Source organism: Solanum pennellii, chromosome 11 (genome assembly GCF_001406875.1).
Source record: "Solanum pennellii chromosome 11, SPENNV200".
NCBI lineage: Eukaryota > Viridiplantae > Streptophyta > Magnoliopsida > Solanales > Solanaceae > Solanum > Solanum pennellii.
Genome location: NC_028647.1, coordinates 59,160,418 through 59,178,969, shown reverse-complemented (window position 1 = coordinate 59,178,969; position 18,552 = coordinate 59,160,418). Strand labels below are relative to the sequence as shown.

Sequence of the window (18,552 nt, the reverse complement as noted above, 5' to 3'; positions counted from 1 at the left end):
ATAATATTTTGCCCAAATACTACAAAAAAACTAATATTTGAAAAGTTGAAATATTTACCAAATAATGACAAATTGCATGGACAAAAACACTATTTTGTCAAATTATTTCCCAAATATTATTTGGAAAATCTATGCCCAAACGAGGAAAATTTGATGTTATTAATGTTAAAATGAAGTATTGCATAACCAGACTTGAGAGTTTAAGAACTTAAGAATAATAGTATAAGGACCCTATCTATGTACTATAAATTCTGAGTTAAAGGACGCTCAGCTTTCGGCTATTGTGTCTTTGTTGGAGGGAACCTAGTTTCATATAGTATTGTATCTCAATCCAGTGCAGAATCCGAGTACAAAGCTATGTTACTCATAGAAACAATTAACCACGTTAAGTTGCAGAGAGATGGCTTTAATCTGTTGATAGAAAGTGATTGGGAAACAACCACGTTAAGTTTGCAGAGAGATAGGAACAGCTATATAATAGGTGAAGCCGATACAAGCTTTTTCTTCGATAGCCAGTCAAATGACTATAGTAAGATAAAATTAGATGTGACCAAAGTCCAGTTTGGAACTTCAGCATGATTTAGTCATATAATCATTTCATCCAAACATAAAAAGGATTGTTGTTTGAAGAACACAAGTCAATCACTACAAGCCATTCAAAAATCAAATGTATGTTGAGCTCAATTACAATCACTTGACAAAACAAAGAAACAAGGAGCAAAGAATCATTACAATCAAATAGAGCTAGGGACACAAAAAACAATGCCTTTGCTATCAAGATAGAAATAAAGAGAAGACAAGAAGGTGGTGAAAAAATGCCACTCAACAATCAACCCTATTGCATATTCACTACTACAAAACACCTATAGATACATCAGAGTCAGTATAATTACACCTTTTCATTATAGTAGCTTTCTTAAGATCCAGGAGTGGCTCTATCATCCGGTCCAGATAGCATAATCTGCAAATTAAAGTTGCATAAGTTTTCTGAGATCATACTGGATAACAAGAACAATATTGTTACAACAATATATCTAGTGAAATCCCACTATGTGGGGTTTGGGGAGGGTAGAGTATACCCAGACCTTACGACTAGATCATGGAGGTAGAGAGGCATTTTTGAGAAGAACGTATCATTAAACATACTTGTTTAATGATAAATCTAGACTTACAGTAGATGTACTGGAGACTAACAAACTAGAAACTACTTTAAGAAGTTCTACGATATGTAATGATGCCAAAAGTAAAAAATGAGTCTAGACTTACATTGCAGTCGTAAGCAAATCTTCTGGCCAGCATAATGGCTGCATTTCTTTCTCTCTCCGTTTCAAACGCCAATACAAAGGAGAGTCCAGTCTTTACTTGCCAAAATGCTGCCTGAGCTGCAGCATTTCCACCACCTCGGACGCCACATAACTGTGGTAATAGATAAGTTAGGGAAAGAGTGTTGGCAGCTGTTCAAATTGTAGAGCATAAATCCCCTATCCGAGTCCAGACATTTGAACATCATAATAAGCCAAAAAAAACCAAAACAAAAAATTGTAGTCCTTCGGCCCTATTATTTGTGCTAAAAATTTGTACGCAGGGCGGTCCAATCCCTTGCTAATTATATATAACATGAACGTAATTGTTCTCTTTCTATTATTCTATATAAACTCTCACAACACCTAAATGAAAGAAATGGCAAGGGACTAGGCATTTTCAATACCTGCATTGAAGTGGAATAGTATTCTTTTGCTATGCTGGTCTTCCCTTTACATAGTTTCATTCTCATCCTTCCGATGTGAAGTACATGGATAGTCTCTGATGTATGATCTGTTCCATTCATCTGGACAACAACTACCTACAAATACCACCAATAAACATATACATACAAGTAAGGAGTTGGAGAAAGACGAATGCAGCTATGACGCAATATCAACAGACCAAGATGGAATCCATCTTACTCTTATTAACATTCTCAGTTTTATTTTCTTCTCGAAACTGAATAGTTTTGCTGAATATGTTCCTTACCCAATAATTTAAATTCTTAGAGGATGGACACTTCTATTTATTTAGTTATGTCTAAATACACCGCTTCACGTATGAGTCTGATTCTTTTCCTTGCGTAAAAAAACATGTTAATACTTGTTTATAAACAGGCGGGGGTCCAGTTGGAGCATAGGATCTTTGTCTGCTTTGACATCATTTTTAAATTCTTTGGAGCAATGTTGAATGGACGTGTTGAGAATATAATTAACTAATAAAAGTGTGTTCTCTCTAATAGCTTACGCTTCCAAACGAGTAGTCACACACTCACTACAACAAAAATAATCATTAGCGGCAATTAATCCTTAATTGCCGCTAGATATGTATTTTTAGCGGCAATTGACATTCTTTGTATATGTCCCTAAAGCCTTTAACGACATTGGTTCTAATGACACTTAACTAATGCCGGTAAAGACTTTAGCACTCTTTATTAATGTCAATATTTAATGCCGCTAAAAGTTATTTTTGTTGTAGTGATTTCAACGTGGTAACAAAGCAGACAAAGATCTTGGGATCGAATCTCACCGCCACCCAAATAAATTTAAAAAAAAATCCCATGCTTGGCGCATGAAAAGAATCAAGCCCGCACGTGAGGGGGCATGTTGAGAAATAATTAACTAATAAAAGTATGCTCTCTCTAATAGCTTAAACTTTTAGATGAGATGGTTACACACTTCAACTGGACAAAACACAAGGAGAACGACAGAAGGAAAATGCTGGAAAAGCCCTTTACAAACCCCCTAAAGGAGTCTCTATACAACCAGTGGACAACCTTACTTGAATGTGTAACCGCCTCATCTAATATTTGATCTCTTCCAAAATGGCAAACTTCAGATATTAAAGATGAGCGCTTTCATTTCTTTAATTACATTAGCTTATGCATAACATGATGTGTCAGTGAGGAGTACACAACTACAAGGCAGTAAGATGATTTAAATTGGTGAACTGACAGTTAGACGCAGAGACATATTTGTGAAGACAATACAGCTAATATAGAACAATCAAAAGAGACTTAAAAGAAGTAGTAGATTAACGAAAAGAGAACTTAATTGAGGAATTCCTAATAAAGGAGCAAACTTTTAATTGAACGTACATTGAATTCAATGTCATGCCTACGCACCAAAGCTTCAACATAGTTCCCCAAGCCTGCAGCTGTTGAAGGAAAACTTTGCCAGTCATTATGAAGGTATGGAAATGCAGACTTAGTTTGCAGTCAAGTCAATAACTAATCAGACCCACAGAAGTTAATGTTGGTTAACACTAGAACTAAAAAGCACATGGAAAGCACTACATTTAAGGAATCAAAACAAACCCGGATCAATAGGACCAGCAGTCGTCACTGATGTTGTCTGGTCTCCATACGTGATCTCAGCTTGCAAAATTCGTCCAACATCAAATGGTTCTGGAGCATAAACAGGTTTTGTGGCTCCTGAAATAAGGATAGTTGAACACATGCCGGGAAGGGGGGAAAAGTTAATACGACACATCAAATTGCAATGCAAAAGCATGTGTCACTTGAAAAAAAGAGGAAGATAACAGATAACATTTATGCCAGATAGAACCAAGCAAAAATATGAACGTAAAATGCTCATAAATAAAAAACCATAATAAAGAAGTAGGACGATTCAACATGTAAAGGCTGTCTAGTATGAAGAAGGCAATTTGAAATGCTTTGTATGGGGTCATCCAAAAAGAAACTCGTCATGAAATTCCCTTTATCTTAACGCCTCAAATATCTGTTGTAGTTCATCAAGAAGTATCTGATTTTAAAATATAGTAATAAGTATATATGAGCCGCTTTAAAATATACTTAACAAGACAATCAACGACAATTTAGCAGTAGAATTTAGAAATAAATAAATGTATACAACAATAAGAGAAGTGAAACATTTCAAAAGATTAGGTGCAGGTGCATTAGGCAGCAACAGAAAACATCGGAGAAGGGGTGAACCACCTCCATGGGAATGAACTATCCCATCAACATGGGATATTAATGGTCCTCCCAATCCAGATCCAAGGACTCCCAAACAAACCAAACAGACAACAAAATTTATCCTCATATCAAATTCACCTACCACCTACCAACCCCTGGGAGGTCATTAGTTAGTGAATTGAACTTACGAAACAAGACTTTTTTGTTTGAAAAGGGTAACCATTACTTAGGAAAGAAGACATTAAGTAATTTCGAATAAATTAGTGTCTTTTATGAAAACACTTCAATATAATTAGGCTGTCCACTAAGCAGCTTCTCCTATGTTAATAGAACCCCATCCAAAAACTATTCGACCCAATACTCCTGCTAGATGTTTCAGTATCTTAAGTATGACCATTTTGCAGCCAAGAAGTATGACAATATGTCAGCCACCACCAGGCACCAAGTAACTGGACCAACACAAGACGTGCTAAATAACATCAATTAAGCCGCATAACAAACAGTGTGATGTAAAGAACTAAAGCTCAGATACCTGAAATAGGTTCTTGCTTTCCACCTTCACACGCTAAGCGATACCACTGAATTGTACATTCTGATAGTTCTGTAGCAGCAAGAGAACATGGCTGGATATGCAAACATGAACCCAGGGCTTCCGTGCCATCTAATTCATATAACTGTGATACAGTTTCCTCACCCATTTTCCTTGCCAGCTGACAAACATAATGGTATATCAAAACTATTTAGTCTGAGATAACAGCTTTGCCTTAATAACATAACTTTTGGATTCTTACCAAAATTGTCTTAGAGAATTTTACAAGGAACAATAAGAAAAAGAGATTCCTTTTTTATTTTTTTTGAGAATGAAAGAGATTCCTTTGTTAGAACAGCCACATAATAAGAACAAGTGACTCAAGTAACATTATTTTGATTTCTTTCATCGACGCTATTCTCATCAATGTCTTTGATTTCCAGTGTTTCTTAAAGTTATTCTCATTTCAGTCAAAACCATATGCATTTGATTCCCAAGATTACACGGCTTAATATCTTTAACCATGTGTTACTGGATAAGTCTATTACTTAATTTGATACCATATATGACAAATTAGATAGTCAAAAGAATATATCAATAAAAAATATATAAAACAAAGAGCAGAGACTAAACATGATGATAATCCCCCAATATTTTGATCTATTGTCCTGCCTCCAGATGCATGTCATCACCTCACGTCAATTTAACTATCTGACTGCAAATTGTTGCTTGTTTATACTCAAATAGGAACTATCTGAGTCCAGACACACACACACACATATATTTCCCTTCCTTCCCCTTAATTTTGGTATGCTTCTAAATTTTGGTGAGGGAATAATATTCATGTTTTTAACTTTTTGGTATACAGTACTAATCTTGAACAAACTTATACAGACTTCTAAAGTTTATTTATTTTATAATAAGAAGATCTTAATACGGATGATATTGTGATCTTTTTAGATCTATAGTAGACACCTAAGCATATTAGATAGATTACCAAAATACTTAGTAGACTTGCAGGTGGTTCTTGGTAACCTTTGGATCATCTAAATTAAATAACTTATTGATATAAAATAGGCTTAGAGTTATTGTATAAAATTGGTACAAGACCACATTCACTTAACTATCAGATCTGACTCTCTTGTATATTATTAAGTTAAAGACTTGAATGTGTTTTCTTTATGGAACCCAATGGTCTCTTGATCCAAGGACAGGGAGCATTAAGTCATTATTGTCGTTTATTGCCTAACTTTTCTGCAGATCTCACTAGGTCTTTATTCACTCCTTTCTCCTCCTCTTCCAAGCCCTCTCTGACGGGTACTACTTCTTCTTCAATTTCCCTGGTTCTACGCTCAGAGAAGAGATTAGCTTCTCTAAATTGCAGCAATCAAATTTTGGCAATTGTTTTGTGCATCTCAAAATTTCAATCTGATTTACTAAATCAAAAATGTTTACTACGCATTGATTGTAAAGCTGCAAAGTCTATTTTGCAAAAAGATGTTCAAAACCTTGCTTCTAAACAACATATATTTGTTAGATGACAAGCTATTTTATCTATTTTTTATTTTGATATAGAGTATATCAAAAGGAGCTCAAACTCTATCCCAGACTTCTTACTCGAGAATTCTTGTAGGGTAGGTGATTATGGGTAGGAAAAAGAAAATGGTACTAAGCACACATGATAAAATTGAAGCAACGGCTAAACATCAGCCTTCCAAAACCTCTTTACTTTTGGTTCCTCAACAACAAACAAATTCAGTTGCCAAGAAGCAACCCTCAAGTACTACAACTGGGTCAAACCAGGTATCTTACGCCATGAAAGGTATTTCACCATCTTTCCTCTTGGAAAATGCAAATCTCATTCCAATTTCTAGTCCGAAAAAAATGACTATCTAGTTGAAGAAGAAGAACAAGAACAGCTAGCCCAAACAATGTCTACCTTGTGAACAGAGAAGACTTCAAAAACTGGTGTCAACTCATGGGTTTTAAAGAACCCACAGATATGACCAGTTCCAACATGAGGGATTTGATTAATCAATACCTCTTTTTAAGCAAATGTGCACCCAAGCAGCGGCACAAAGCCACGCTTCGACATCTTCTTCACTTTGTGGTTGTCGTAAGCACCACTAAAGCACTGGTGGAGGAGGAGAACCCCATCAATATTTTATTTAATTTCTCAAAAAACACAAGCACAAGAACGATATGCCCTATACCAAACAAATCAATTTACTCGCCAACACCCAAACCTATTACTTCTAGCGACTCCTCCTCTGATAACCCAACCTACTTCAAAAATAATTGTGTCTACCATCTAATACAGATCAAACCAAAATTTTAGGATTCAAATCCCCAGGAGGTAGCCAAGAAAATACTTACTCTTAATGCAAATTTCATCCATAAAAACTCCAATGTACACACAAAAATTCTATGAGTTCATTTTTGGACGAAATTTGCATTAGGAGTAGACACACTCTTCTTTTTATGTAGGTTGGGTCATCAAAAAAGGTTCCTCCACATCGAAGAAATAGGTTTGGGTATGGGCAAGGAAATTGATTTGTTTGGTATTGGGCATATCGTGCTTGTGCTTGTGTTTTGTGAGAAATTAAATAAAATATTGTAGGGGTTCTCCACCTCCATTAGTGTTTTAGTGGTCTTACTACAGCCACCGAGTATGAAGATGATGAAGCATAGCTTTGTGTCATCTGTTGGTGCATTTGCTTAAAAAAGAGGTATTGATTACCAAATCCCTCTAGTTTGAACTGACCATAACTATGGGTTCTTTGAAACCCATGACTTGGCGCCATAACTGTGGGTTCTTTAAAACCCATGAGTTGGCGCCAATTTTTCAAGTCTTCCTTTGTGCACGAGGTAGACATTGTTTGGGTCAGTTGTTTTGTTCTTCTTCTTCAACAACTAGATCAGCCCCATTTTTTCACTCTATTAGAATAGGATTTGCATTTTTCGAAGAGGAAATATGGTGGAATTCCTTTCATGGCGTAACCTGTCAAAGTTTGGTACCTTAGCTGGTTTGACCCAGTTGTAATAGTTGAGGGTTCCTCCTTAACGACTGAAATTGTTTGTTGTTAAGGAACCAAAAGTAAAGGGGGTTTGGAAGGTTGTTGTTCAGCCGTTGCTTCAATTTCATCACATGTGCTTAGTTCCGATACTTCCATTTTCTTTTTCCTACCCATAATCACCTACCCTGCCAGAATTCTCAAGTAAGAAAATCTGGGATAGAATTTAAGCTCCCTTTCATATACTATATCAAAATAAAAAATAGATAAAATAGTTGCCATCTAGCAAATATATGTTTAGAAGCAAAGTTTTGCAAATCTTTTTGCAAAACGGACTTTGCAGCTTTACAATCAATGCGTAGTAAAACAATAGCCAAAATTTCCTTTTCAATCGTGGGATAATTTTTTGGGCCTTATTCAAATGCTTGGATGCAAATGCAATGATATGCTCCTTCTCATTTTTTCTTTGATTTAAGATCCCACCATAACTTATGTCAGAAGCATCCGTCTCGACTATTTTGAAAGCAGAAGGGTCAACAAGTGACAAGCATGGAAGATCCTAGGCTTTCAGTTTTGTCTCCTTAACAATATTGGTGTGGATGTTGGTCCATGGAGGATGAGGTTTCTTTAGCCCGTCATGGAGAGGTTTCAATAAATTGCTGAGACTTGGGATAAAGTATGCTATATAATTGACACACCCCAAAAATCGTTGAAGCTGGGTTTTGCAAGAAATATATCAGCAAATTGTATGGATCTTTGGATAGGGATAATAGTGTCTTATTGGATATTGCGCCAATGAACCTTATATTAATTTGGAAAAGACTATACTTAATTTTGGACAAAACAAAGCCATTATCTTTGATGATACTGAAGAAAACTTTCAGATGCTTGAAGTGTTGGTCGATGCTAGTAGAGAATACTAGAACATCATCAATGTAGATTATAATAAATTTTGAGAAAGGTTTGAAAATATCATTCATTATTTTTTGGAACTCGGATAGAGCATTTTTCGGTCCAAATGGCATAACATTCGACTCATATTGGCCAAAAGGTACGGTAAAAGTTGTTTTATAATGGTCTCTTGGGTCAATTTGAATTTGCTAAAAGACAAATTTGAGGTCGAATTTTGAGAAAATAGTGGCAGCTTATATTCGATGGAGAAGGTTTTTTTTGTTTGGAATAGGGTATATAATCCAATGAAGAGCAGAGTTTAAAGGTTTATAGTTGATGAAGAGTCGTGGTTCTCCTTGTTCAATCTCAGAGCTTTTGTTAACATAGAAGGCAGCACAAATCCACGGAGATTTACTTGGAGAAATGATTTGTTTCTCTAGGAGGTCGTTGATTTCCTTTTGGCTTTCATTTGGATAGGGCGAGCTTTTGTAGAAATAGTTTTCTCATCAAAAGCTTCGCTCATAAGGAAACCTAACCAGATTTTTTTTACATTCCAAAAGGTTATGGGTAGATCCGCACAAAGTTCCTTTTGTAGCTTGATTTCTAAGGTTTTGATTTTGGACGAAAGAGAAGCTTCTTGTAGTTGATGCAATCTTTGGAAAGTGACTTCTTCTTTGCGAAAGTTGATTTGGGCCTCGTGTTTTAAGGTGGAAAGGACTTTCTTGATAGGGGGCTTATCAAAAGAAAGGAAAATATTGATACTTTCATTTTCAATTCCTTGGTTAGTTACCCTGAAAGGTATAAGTTCCTCTATAAAAGGAGTACCAAGATCATCGGATTTGTAATATCTTTTACCAACATAAATGAAGTAGAATTTGAGATAATAGTCTCCTATGGTGGTCCTAATCTCAACACCAAAGAGTTTGTAACTAATTCCTAGTTCATCATCGTTGGCAGCTCTAAGGGCTTCTTTTGTTTTTTCAAAGAACTTGGTAGGGATGAGTCCTTCTTGGATGCAATTGAGATATGACAGAGCAACGATATCTAGGATGAAAGATTTGTTAACTACACGGGTTACTCTCATATGCCAAGTACGAATTAAGATTCTCAAGAGAAAGTTAAGGAAATCACCTTGTTCTTCTCTGTTGTCTATTTGATCACTTTTGGGAACATTAGGTGAAGACGAGTTATGTTAGAGGACCAAGCGGTCTATTCTTGCCTAGCCTTGATTTCTCTAATTTCTTCCTTGAGGAAAGCTATTTCAGATTGAAGGTCTAGGTTGGTTATGTCTTTTGATCTTTTGGAGGGAAATCAGCTTAGAATATCAATAATATTGTAGCTGTTTGTCACTTGAGGGTGAGAAAATATATGGGAAGAAGAGGTTGAATGTTTATCTCAAGTCCTTTTGAATTGCTCTATATGGTGTTTTTTCTGGTCTGAATCATGTAAATTACTAATGAGTTCAAGGAGAAGATCATGCTCTTTAGTGAGAACATTTACCTCAGCTTTTCTAGTATGGTCTTGTTCAGACTGAGAGGAATCCAAGTCGTCATTTTCAGTATGGTTGAAACTACTTTCGAATTCATCTTCTGCATAATCGGAGTTTTCCCTATCTTCCAGTAAGTGGTTCTGGATTTGGTTAAGGACAGACTCGTCAAGGTTAAGTGCATAATCGGAGTTTTCCCTGTCTTCCGGTAAGAGGTTCTGGATTTGGTTAAGGGCAGACTCGTCAAGGTTAACATTCTTAACCTTTTTGGAGAGTTTGCAATATTTGGCAATATGGCCAGGCTTATTGCACCTATAGCAGTTACCATTATTGGGTGGCGGAGAGGTAGTTCTTTTGGTTGATTGTTGAATCCTTGGAGAGGGGTTTTTTGCTTTTATAAATTTCTTGGAAGCATATTCTTCTTTTCTTGGGGTTGATTCTCAAAGATATTTCTTTCTACATGGTGGAAGACCAAACTGTTAGCAGAAACTTCCCAAATCTCAGCGGGTTTGGGCCCGATCTTTTGCTATTTCTCTTAAAATTTTAGCTTGACGACAAATCTTAAGAGCAACTTGTTGTATCAAGCTGGTCAGTTGGCCATAAGTAATTTGTTCATAGGGAATAACATCATCAGGGTGTAGGTTATGGAGTTCTTCTTTGACAAGGACCCTAAGAGACTTAGGCAAACCATCTAGACATTTTTCTTTCCAGTATGGGAGATTAATCTGGTTTCTCATAGATTCGGGTGAGGAAAGAATCTTTATATTCTCTAAAGTGAGAAAGAGTTCTACACTTAAGATTGTTAAGTATTCCAGAGGACCTTTCTCTAAAAATACTTGGACCTCCTATGAAGCTTTTGATTATGGTATAGATCAAAAGTATTTGCCAAATCTGGAATGGAATGGCCATCCTTAAGAATTGGGTTTCCTAGAGGGTCAAGACGGACACTTTGGAAGATATTTTGTTTATCTTCTTCGGTAAGATGTGTATCCCACCACCTTTATAAGTTGGCCAGTGAATCCTGCTACAGGACATTGGTAGTGAGTTGGTCTGAACAATTATGAGAGGTCCTATATGTAGTGGCAGCCATTTGTCATCTACTGTAATTTGGAGAGAATGTTGTGCTCAGAACATGCATCTCTGTCCGTTCAAAGATGTTGGCGTCGTAGTTGTTCGGCATAACATTAGGTTTTCTTCTAAAGCAATGTCTGTATGGCTAGCTCTAGAATAGTGGAGTTTTTCGGCTTTTGCCAGTTAGAGAATTCAGATCTGATGGGAGCCACTTCAAGAGGGATGCGTTCCTCCGACGAGTTGTCCAGCTGTTGATCTGGAAAATCTTCCTGGGACATCCAGAGGACACATCTTTATCAGGGATGTCTGGTGCTACAGGATTTATAGATTTCTAAATTTCCAGAATTCGACGGTGAAGGTCGAAAAGTTGGGGAAAATCCCTAGCTTTATGAATTTAGAATTCTGTGGCAAATGTCCTAGGAATTTCATAAGATTGAACAAAGGAATGTAAGAGGTAGAGGTTTCTCCTGATTTTGAGGAAGCAGTTGGTGTGGAGTGTTGTTTTGACATCAAAAGTTCCCTGGAGCATGTAAATATTTATTTGTGTAGTTATTTTGTTCAAAATATTTTTAATGTCACTTCCATTGATGGTTTCACTGTCAGTTTTTCTTTTAAAAGGAGTTGCAATGATGGAGCTATCTCCAAAAGACCTCGTAAAACCTTGTGATGGGGAAGTTCAGATGTTACATATCCCCAAGGGTTTTCTATTATTTTGAAACATTAGCTGATTTTGAGAAAAGAATATCTATTTTCTCATAATCAGCGTAAGCCTCAAACCATTTTGAAGAAATTAATTTGTTTTTGAATAGTGTGTAGAAAGTCATAACAGTATTCTTGACGGTCTTGTCTTTCTTTTGTTTGAAAGTTGTTAAAAACCCATTTTCTTTTTAAAACATTTTCTTGTAAATAAAATTCTTTTTTAAGATTTTCTTTGTCAATTTGAAAGTTTACCGTCAAAACATCCAGCTCTCCACCTAGGGACGAGTAAGTGGGGTGACTGAGGTTGGTCATCGCAGACTTCTGTCGAAAAAGGTGTTTCAACCGAGTATTTGGCTTGCGGGGGATCCTTAAACAAAAGTTAACTGCCTCAACTCTAGTAAAAAATGAGGAGACTGAGTTCCTCGGTTTCTACTTCTGGAGGAATAGATGACGATGATGCGGAGACTCGTTGGCTAAGGTGAAAAGAGATAGAGACAGTACCGCTTGAAAATTATTGGATCTGAGAAACTGTAGTATTTTCAAGTTTCTACTGGAGTTGCGTCTTGCAACAACCAGTTTTGAGGTAGCAAAACTTGATTCCAAGAAATTTGCTTGGGTACCGATAGATGAGATCGTTGTAGATCAGTCTTAAAGAGGACAGTTTCTCCTTTATAGCTACTTCTCATAGCTCCGGTGTTGAAGGCTGAACTCATAGCCTTATATTGGATTCTATAAATGATTGCTCCAGGGAGGAATCTGGTTTTGGTCTTGTAATTGGATGTCTTGACATTTAGTGTTAAGGAATCCAGAATATTTATATTCTTACGAGAAACAGTAAAATCGGGAAAACAATCAAAGTAAATTGTATCACTGCTGAGACTAGTTTCTACCATTCCTAAAAGAAAATCATTGAAATCTAAGAACCGTGAGTCCCTTAGAGGCTTAGACAAAGAAGAGAGATATCTAGACCCTCCCTAGAGAGAGGTTTAGCAGTGATTTGGACAACCCCAAAATAGAGATAATTATATTTTCGACTATATGTTTCAAGAGCTTTTTGTTGTTTATTGCCTAACTTTTCAGCAGATCTCACTATGTCTTTCTTCACTCCTTTCTCCTCCTCTTCCAAGCCCTCTCCGACCGGTACTACTTCTTCAATTTCCCCAGGTTCTAAGCTCAAAGAAGAGATTATCTTCCCTGATTTGCAGCAATCAATTAATGACTCAAAGTTCCCAAAGCATCCCTTCCTTCCCCTTTATTTTTAAACAGATGTTCAAAATATACAATTGTCAAGCTACTTAAAAGCTGGGACTAATGTGGATCTGAGGATAGTTTCTAGAACCAACAGTTACATTATTAATTTATGTGATAAATACAAGTGCCACCAACGAAATATAGTATTCACCATCCTCAAAAGCATCACCAGATAGTATCAACATACACATGCACATACTTTAGAACTAGGCATTGCAGATACCTCTTTCTGAAGCTGTATTGAATACTTGCACTTCTCTGCTAGCTGCACTCGCAATGCTTGAAGCTCATGCTCCATGTCCATGACCTGGCAATGGGCTTTACGTATTAGTTATGTCGAAAGCCGAGAATTTATTAAGTTACATATCAGAATGTTCTAGATCATACTACATATTAAGTTTAATCGTATAAGATATTCTTTCTAATATGTATTATATATGTCGAAAGTCAAATTTATTATGTTACATGTTATATTATTCTAAACTACATGTTTAGGTTAATCATATAGTATATTCTTTACAACTCTCTCATAATTATGAATCTTGTTATTTTGGTAATTTTCCTCATTTAATAACTGTCCTTATTCACATAGTTAATACTTACCTTATCTTAGTACACCAAACTCATATACACAGGAGCTTCTTGAAATTGTTCACAAGAAAACCTCATTTATGTTTTTGTCAATCAGAGCAGCCACTAACTCGCACCTAAGCACTCTAAAGAAGTTTCCAGTTCAGAATTACCAAAAGCATACAACTTAGATGAGTCTTTTGTGATTTAGCTTCCTCAGGAATTGGCAAACTTGGTTTGTAGCCCTAACAGTTTCTGGAAGTAGCATACTATCTTCAATTCTCCCAATGTAGTTGTTTTAGTAAATTATTAGCAAAATCATCTTAATTCATTTAAATGTGATGGTAATCCTATAACTTTTTCTTGTATAAATGAAATAGAAAGAATTGAAAGATGGTAAGGAGAGGTGTTAGCTGGATGGAGAAAAAAGAGGTTCCCATGGACCAGGAGGGAGTGTGGCTGGTGGGAAGTGTTACCAGCTGTGGTTTCTTCCTTCAAGTAAATAGTTCATGTGTTCTGAAATAAATAAATAAATTTCATCTTGAGAGTAGCATCATTTGGAAGTCTTCTTTATTATCTTTGGCTGGTTTCTTTAGAATTTGGATAACATAAAGACTAAGCTTCAGACTGCAGAGGCTAAAATATGAATGATGTGACATCATGGGGACCAAAAGCACAAAAAGTCCTATATAAAGTTATGATCAAGGTTTTTGCCATTTGTTTACTAAAAATTTATTACTTGATTTTAAGAAGTATTAAGGATCCGTAAAAGGTTGCTTTCTAAGGCTAAGAATCCCTGTTTACATATATACATCTGTCCACCAGCACATGTAGCATAAGCAGATATATGACCAAAATCAATAATTAACCAAATAGAGAAAATAAAGAAACATTTACAAAAACTTAAACAGAATTAATGCAACATCACAGTAGAAAGAGTCATGTAGATACCTTACTAGGCTGATGTAGCATTTTGATTCGCCTTGCCTCATGAACTTCTTTCATCAATTCGTCCATGTCCTTAAATCCAGGAAAGTATATTAGGTTAGCATGATAAAGAGACAATGTTGTGGGCTTGAAACGAACTGCTTATGGTAAAGATTTAAAGAAACCAACATAAATGTGGAATAGAACACTGTACAAATAATAAGTTACAAATTTAGTATGAAAAGTTCTGCATAAAAGTATTTCTGCAAAAATGTCCAAGATACAACTAAAGTTTTCATTTCCACGCCAACAAAATTAATAGAGTGCACGGGAACAGCTGGCAAAAGCTAAGTTGTTCAGATTCTCCAAAACTGTTGCCGCACCCGTGTCGAATCCTTCAAAAATACACTATTTTTGGAGGATATGACACGCGCCCGTCAACATTTTTGAAGAGTCCGAGCAACATAGGGCAAAAGAGAGAACATCCGAAAATGAAGAAACAGTATGTCATATGATACCAGTTTCCACTAATAGTGCATATACGCTTGAAGAACCAACAGGTTTATAAGAACAAAGCATTACATGAATATGTACTAAAGTTACTCAAGACAGAGAACCAAAAACATCAATTTGCAGAATATAAAAAGAACCATATTAAACCCAAATTGGACAATCAGAATGCTAGAAAAACCTGTTTCCCTGAGGCCCCGGACATTTTCTCATACTCTTGAAGAGCCTCTTCCACTCTCTGGACAGCTGCTCTTGCATTCTCAATCTCAGCCCTTGCATAAGCTCTTTCTTCCTCAACAAGTTTCTTAGCATCTTCAGAAGCCTGTGACCAAATTGAGTCTATGAGCAGAATCAAAGTGAGAGTAACAATGAAAAATATTGAAAAGAACACCGAAAAGAGAAATTTGGGATGTATCAGCACAAAATTAGGATGAAGGTCTCCTTGACTGATTGATCAGATAGACAAGAGAAAGTGGTAAGACTCCGGACCTACAGTCCTACACGTTTAGGTTGTGGGATAACTCAAGAAATTAAACTACAACTTGAACGGATCCAATAATTTTATTTTCAGCCTCAACACTACTCTAAGGCCATTAGGTTGGTTTTGAATGTCACAAGAATAGAAGTTGCCTGTACAAGAAAGATATCTCACACTTATGATTCAACTTGATCAAGTAATAGCTAAACATAATAACTGTGTAGATTATCTGTTAAGGAACATAATTGGAAACTCACAGGTCTAAAAGGGCGTGTTAAAAACAGTTACCAAAACCAATCAAATGGCTATAAGTATTGCCTTATCATAAAATAAATAGTCCAACACACAGTCAACTTACAAATTAATGAAGAAAATCTGTAAAATGTACATTGCTTTGTCCTCAAATCTCAAAATAGAGCAGTTACACAATTTAAATCATACAAGATTTAACTGCATATATTGTTGTTATTTTTGACATAAATAACATGTTAAATTGTGTGACCCGTCTCATCTAAAAACTTAACCAATCAAAAGTTAAGACACTTCTATTTATCTATATTAGATTTGTACCTCATCATATACCAGCCTTTTCTTTAACTAGGGTTAATTTCACGGAAAAATTTATTGACCATGGCAGCAAGGATATTATTCAAGACATTTGATACCATGTTAAATAATGTAAACCACTTCACTAAAAGGTTAAGTTGTTATAATTTTTGTTTATTTTGTGTTTATAACTAACTTATCAATGTGATTACAACAATAGACCATCAACAGGAGCAATTTCTTAACAAACTCACTTATCAGAGAAATTTACTAAAAGAAGCTCAGGGAGTTTCACATAATAGTTCAAATTCAAACTTAGTAATCTAACTGGGACAACTCATAAGGACGAAAACAGTCTCCAGTCATTCCTAGAAATTGCTTCTAGATTAGCACCCTAGGTATTGCTTCGGGTTAGTTAACAAATGAATGCCCCTCTATTTATACTACACACCTAGGGGCTAAAGTGCAAATAAAGTTGCTACACAGGTCCCTGCATATTTACAAATAGGCCCCTTTTCTAAATTCAATACCAGTCTAGAGATTTCTAAGGTCTTGCAAGAATTCTTCTTGAGTATTCTGGAGTCTTCTCCAAACCTCTCCTCTCCAAGACTGTAGACTCTTCCCACTAAGGTTAGCTCACTTATGCTTTAACTTTATGCCGAAGTAGTATGACATAAAAGCGGTCATGACATTAGGGTTCAAATTCCAGCCGAGACAAAAAACGCTGAAGAAATATTTTTGAACAAGACACTGAAGAAATTATGTATGAGCATAGCTTCGAGAATCTCCACTAACGAAAGAAAACACTACTTCTCTTATTGATATGCCATTTACCAGAAAAATTTCTGCACCAAAAAACAGAACAAGCATCCTACAATCAAGGAAGTACATCAACTCGGCAAAGTTCTATTCAGAGTCCATAATAGAATGAACACAAGACCACTTCTTACTACATACTATGTTTTACCTGCTTCAGAAACGTTGCAAGCTTTTTCACTTCAGTCTTTTCCTGAATCAGTTCTCCTTCCCTTTGATTTAACTGTACTGCTAAAGCTTCAACCTGTAAAAGATTCAACATAACAACAATACTGATAAGATGAAGGGAAATAAGAAATTTTCAACAGCAGCTACTGCCATATACAAGGATATTATTCACACATTTTATTTTAAGAGATGCATTCAGCATAGGAAGATGCATCTAGCACCACACTAGATAGACAATTGTCCACAAATGCAAAATTGAAGTAGTGCATGAAGCCTCTACAAGATTCCATTATTGTGCATTCACTACATCGTAAAATTTTAGATTCTATTATGGTGCATGACGCCTCTAAAAGATCTTCTACAAATGACTAATCACTCTGATTTGCAAAGTAAAAGATTATGCTTTGGTTTTTTAGTTGGACCAATAATTTAGTGGGAATATCCTGTACATGAAAATTTAAGGTTATATCCAATGATATATCCTGTACAGCCAAGAAGTGCACACTCTTGATCCAAGCAAGCTCATATTCTTTGTAAACAAAGCCCTTAGCTCACACGTATTTCTCTTTCCTTCTCCAGCAAAAATCTAGAGTCCAGAGTAATACAAGTCCATGCAATACCAAGGATAGCAGCCTAGTTTGTAGGTTGAGGACATCGAAGTTCACATTCTAGGCACTGATCAGTGGCGTTGGATGTATCGGTAGGTTATTGTGGGTCAAATCTGCTGTGTTTCCCCATTTCATTCCAGTATAAAGATTAACGGGCTTCTTCAATAGTACCAATTCCTGAAAAGCCTAGGAACACTCTTCCTCTCTTCCTCTAGTCTGGTGGACCAACTCTCTTATTAGGCTTCTCAGTCAAATATGCAAATTGGTTGGATTCCAAGAACATATCAGCACGAACAATTTAATCACAAAATCATATATAACAATATAAGTATCATGCAGAAAATCTGATATTTCAGCTCAAAAACCTGAAAGTCAGCAGAAAACTGACGATGCTGGGGTCAAAATATGGAAGTACGGTACAAACTGTCCCTGGTGTCATAAATAGTAATGGCAGTCTTCATTCGCACATATACTTTATTTGGTACACAATATTATTTCTGACAATTGTAAATATTACGACCTATATCAGCAGCGACGTGCAAAGCATTAAGCATATTCTTTTACCCAATGTTACAGGACGTAAGCACAGCAAGTTTGCTGCATGCATAAACATTCGAAAGTAGGTTTTCAGATTCTATCCTTGCATGAATATTCATATTGCAAAAACAATATCACTCAGAAAGGACATACTGAACAAGTAAAAGAAAGCCTGTAAAGGACATAAAACTAACCATAGCAATAGCTTCCTTCACATCATCCTTGTTTTTCCCCGCCACACGTCCTCTCAACGCTTCAAGAGCATCTCTGAGCTTCTTTAACAGCACATGCTTCTCCAGTGAAGCTGCATCTTTCATTCTTGCCTGGAGCCCACATATAAGATATTTTAAACATTATAGAATCATCCTCTATGCCTTGAAAGAATGGTGTCTTGCATGGAGTGAAGGATGAAACAATTTAAAGGTAGAGGCTATGTATCGAAAATTCAAATTCCCTTCTCTATGACATACTCAACATTACAAGGCAGTGG

The 18,552-nt window shown here is 36.1% G+C and overlaps 1 protein-coding gene across 1 annotated transcript in view; it reads right to left on the bottom strand.

Annotated features, from left to right (window-relative positions):
• Window positions 1–595: 595 nt before the first annotated feature.
• LOC107004953 (stomatal closure-related actin-binding protein 1) overlaps window positions 596–18,552 on the bottom strand; it is a 19,913-nt gene continuing 1,956 nt past the window's right edge. Inside the window, exons 3-13 of the mRNA XM_015203390.2 lie at window positions 18,257–18,385; window positions 16,901–16,993; window positions 15,091–15,231; window positions 14,424–14,492; window positions 13,126–13,209; window positions 4,494–4,671; window positions 3,341–3,457; window positions 3,122–3,180; window positions 1,709–1,843; window positions 1,267–1,416; window positions 596–961 (exon numbers count right to left, since the gene is read on the bottom strand). Of these exons, the coding sequence (XP_015058876.1) occupies window positions 917–961; window positions 1,267–1,416; window positions 1,709–1,843; window positions 3,122–3,180; window positions 3,341–3,457; window positions 4,494–4,671; window positions 13,126–13,209; window positions 14,424–14,492; window positions 15,091–15,231; window positions 16,901–16,993; window positions 18,257–18,385 (1,200 nt within the window). The 3' untranslated portion in view covers window positions 596–916. The remainder of the gene's footprint in view (window positions 962–1,266; window positions 1,417–1,708; window positions 1,844–3,121; window positions 3,181–3,340; window positions 3,458–4,493; window positions 4,672–13,125; window positions 13,210–14,423; window positions 14,493–15,090; window positions 15,232–16,900; window positions 16,994–18,256; window positions 18,386–18,552) is intronic.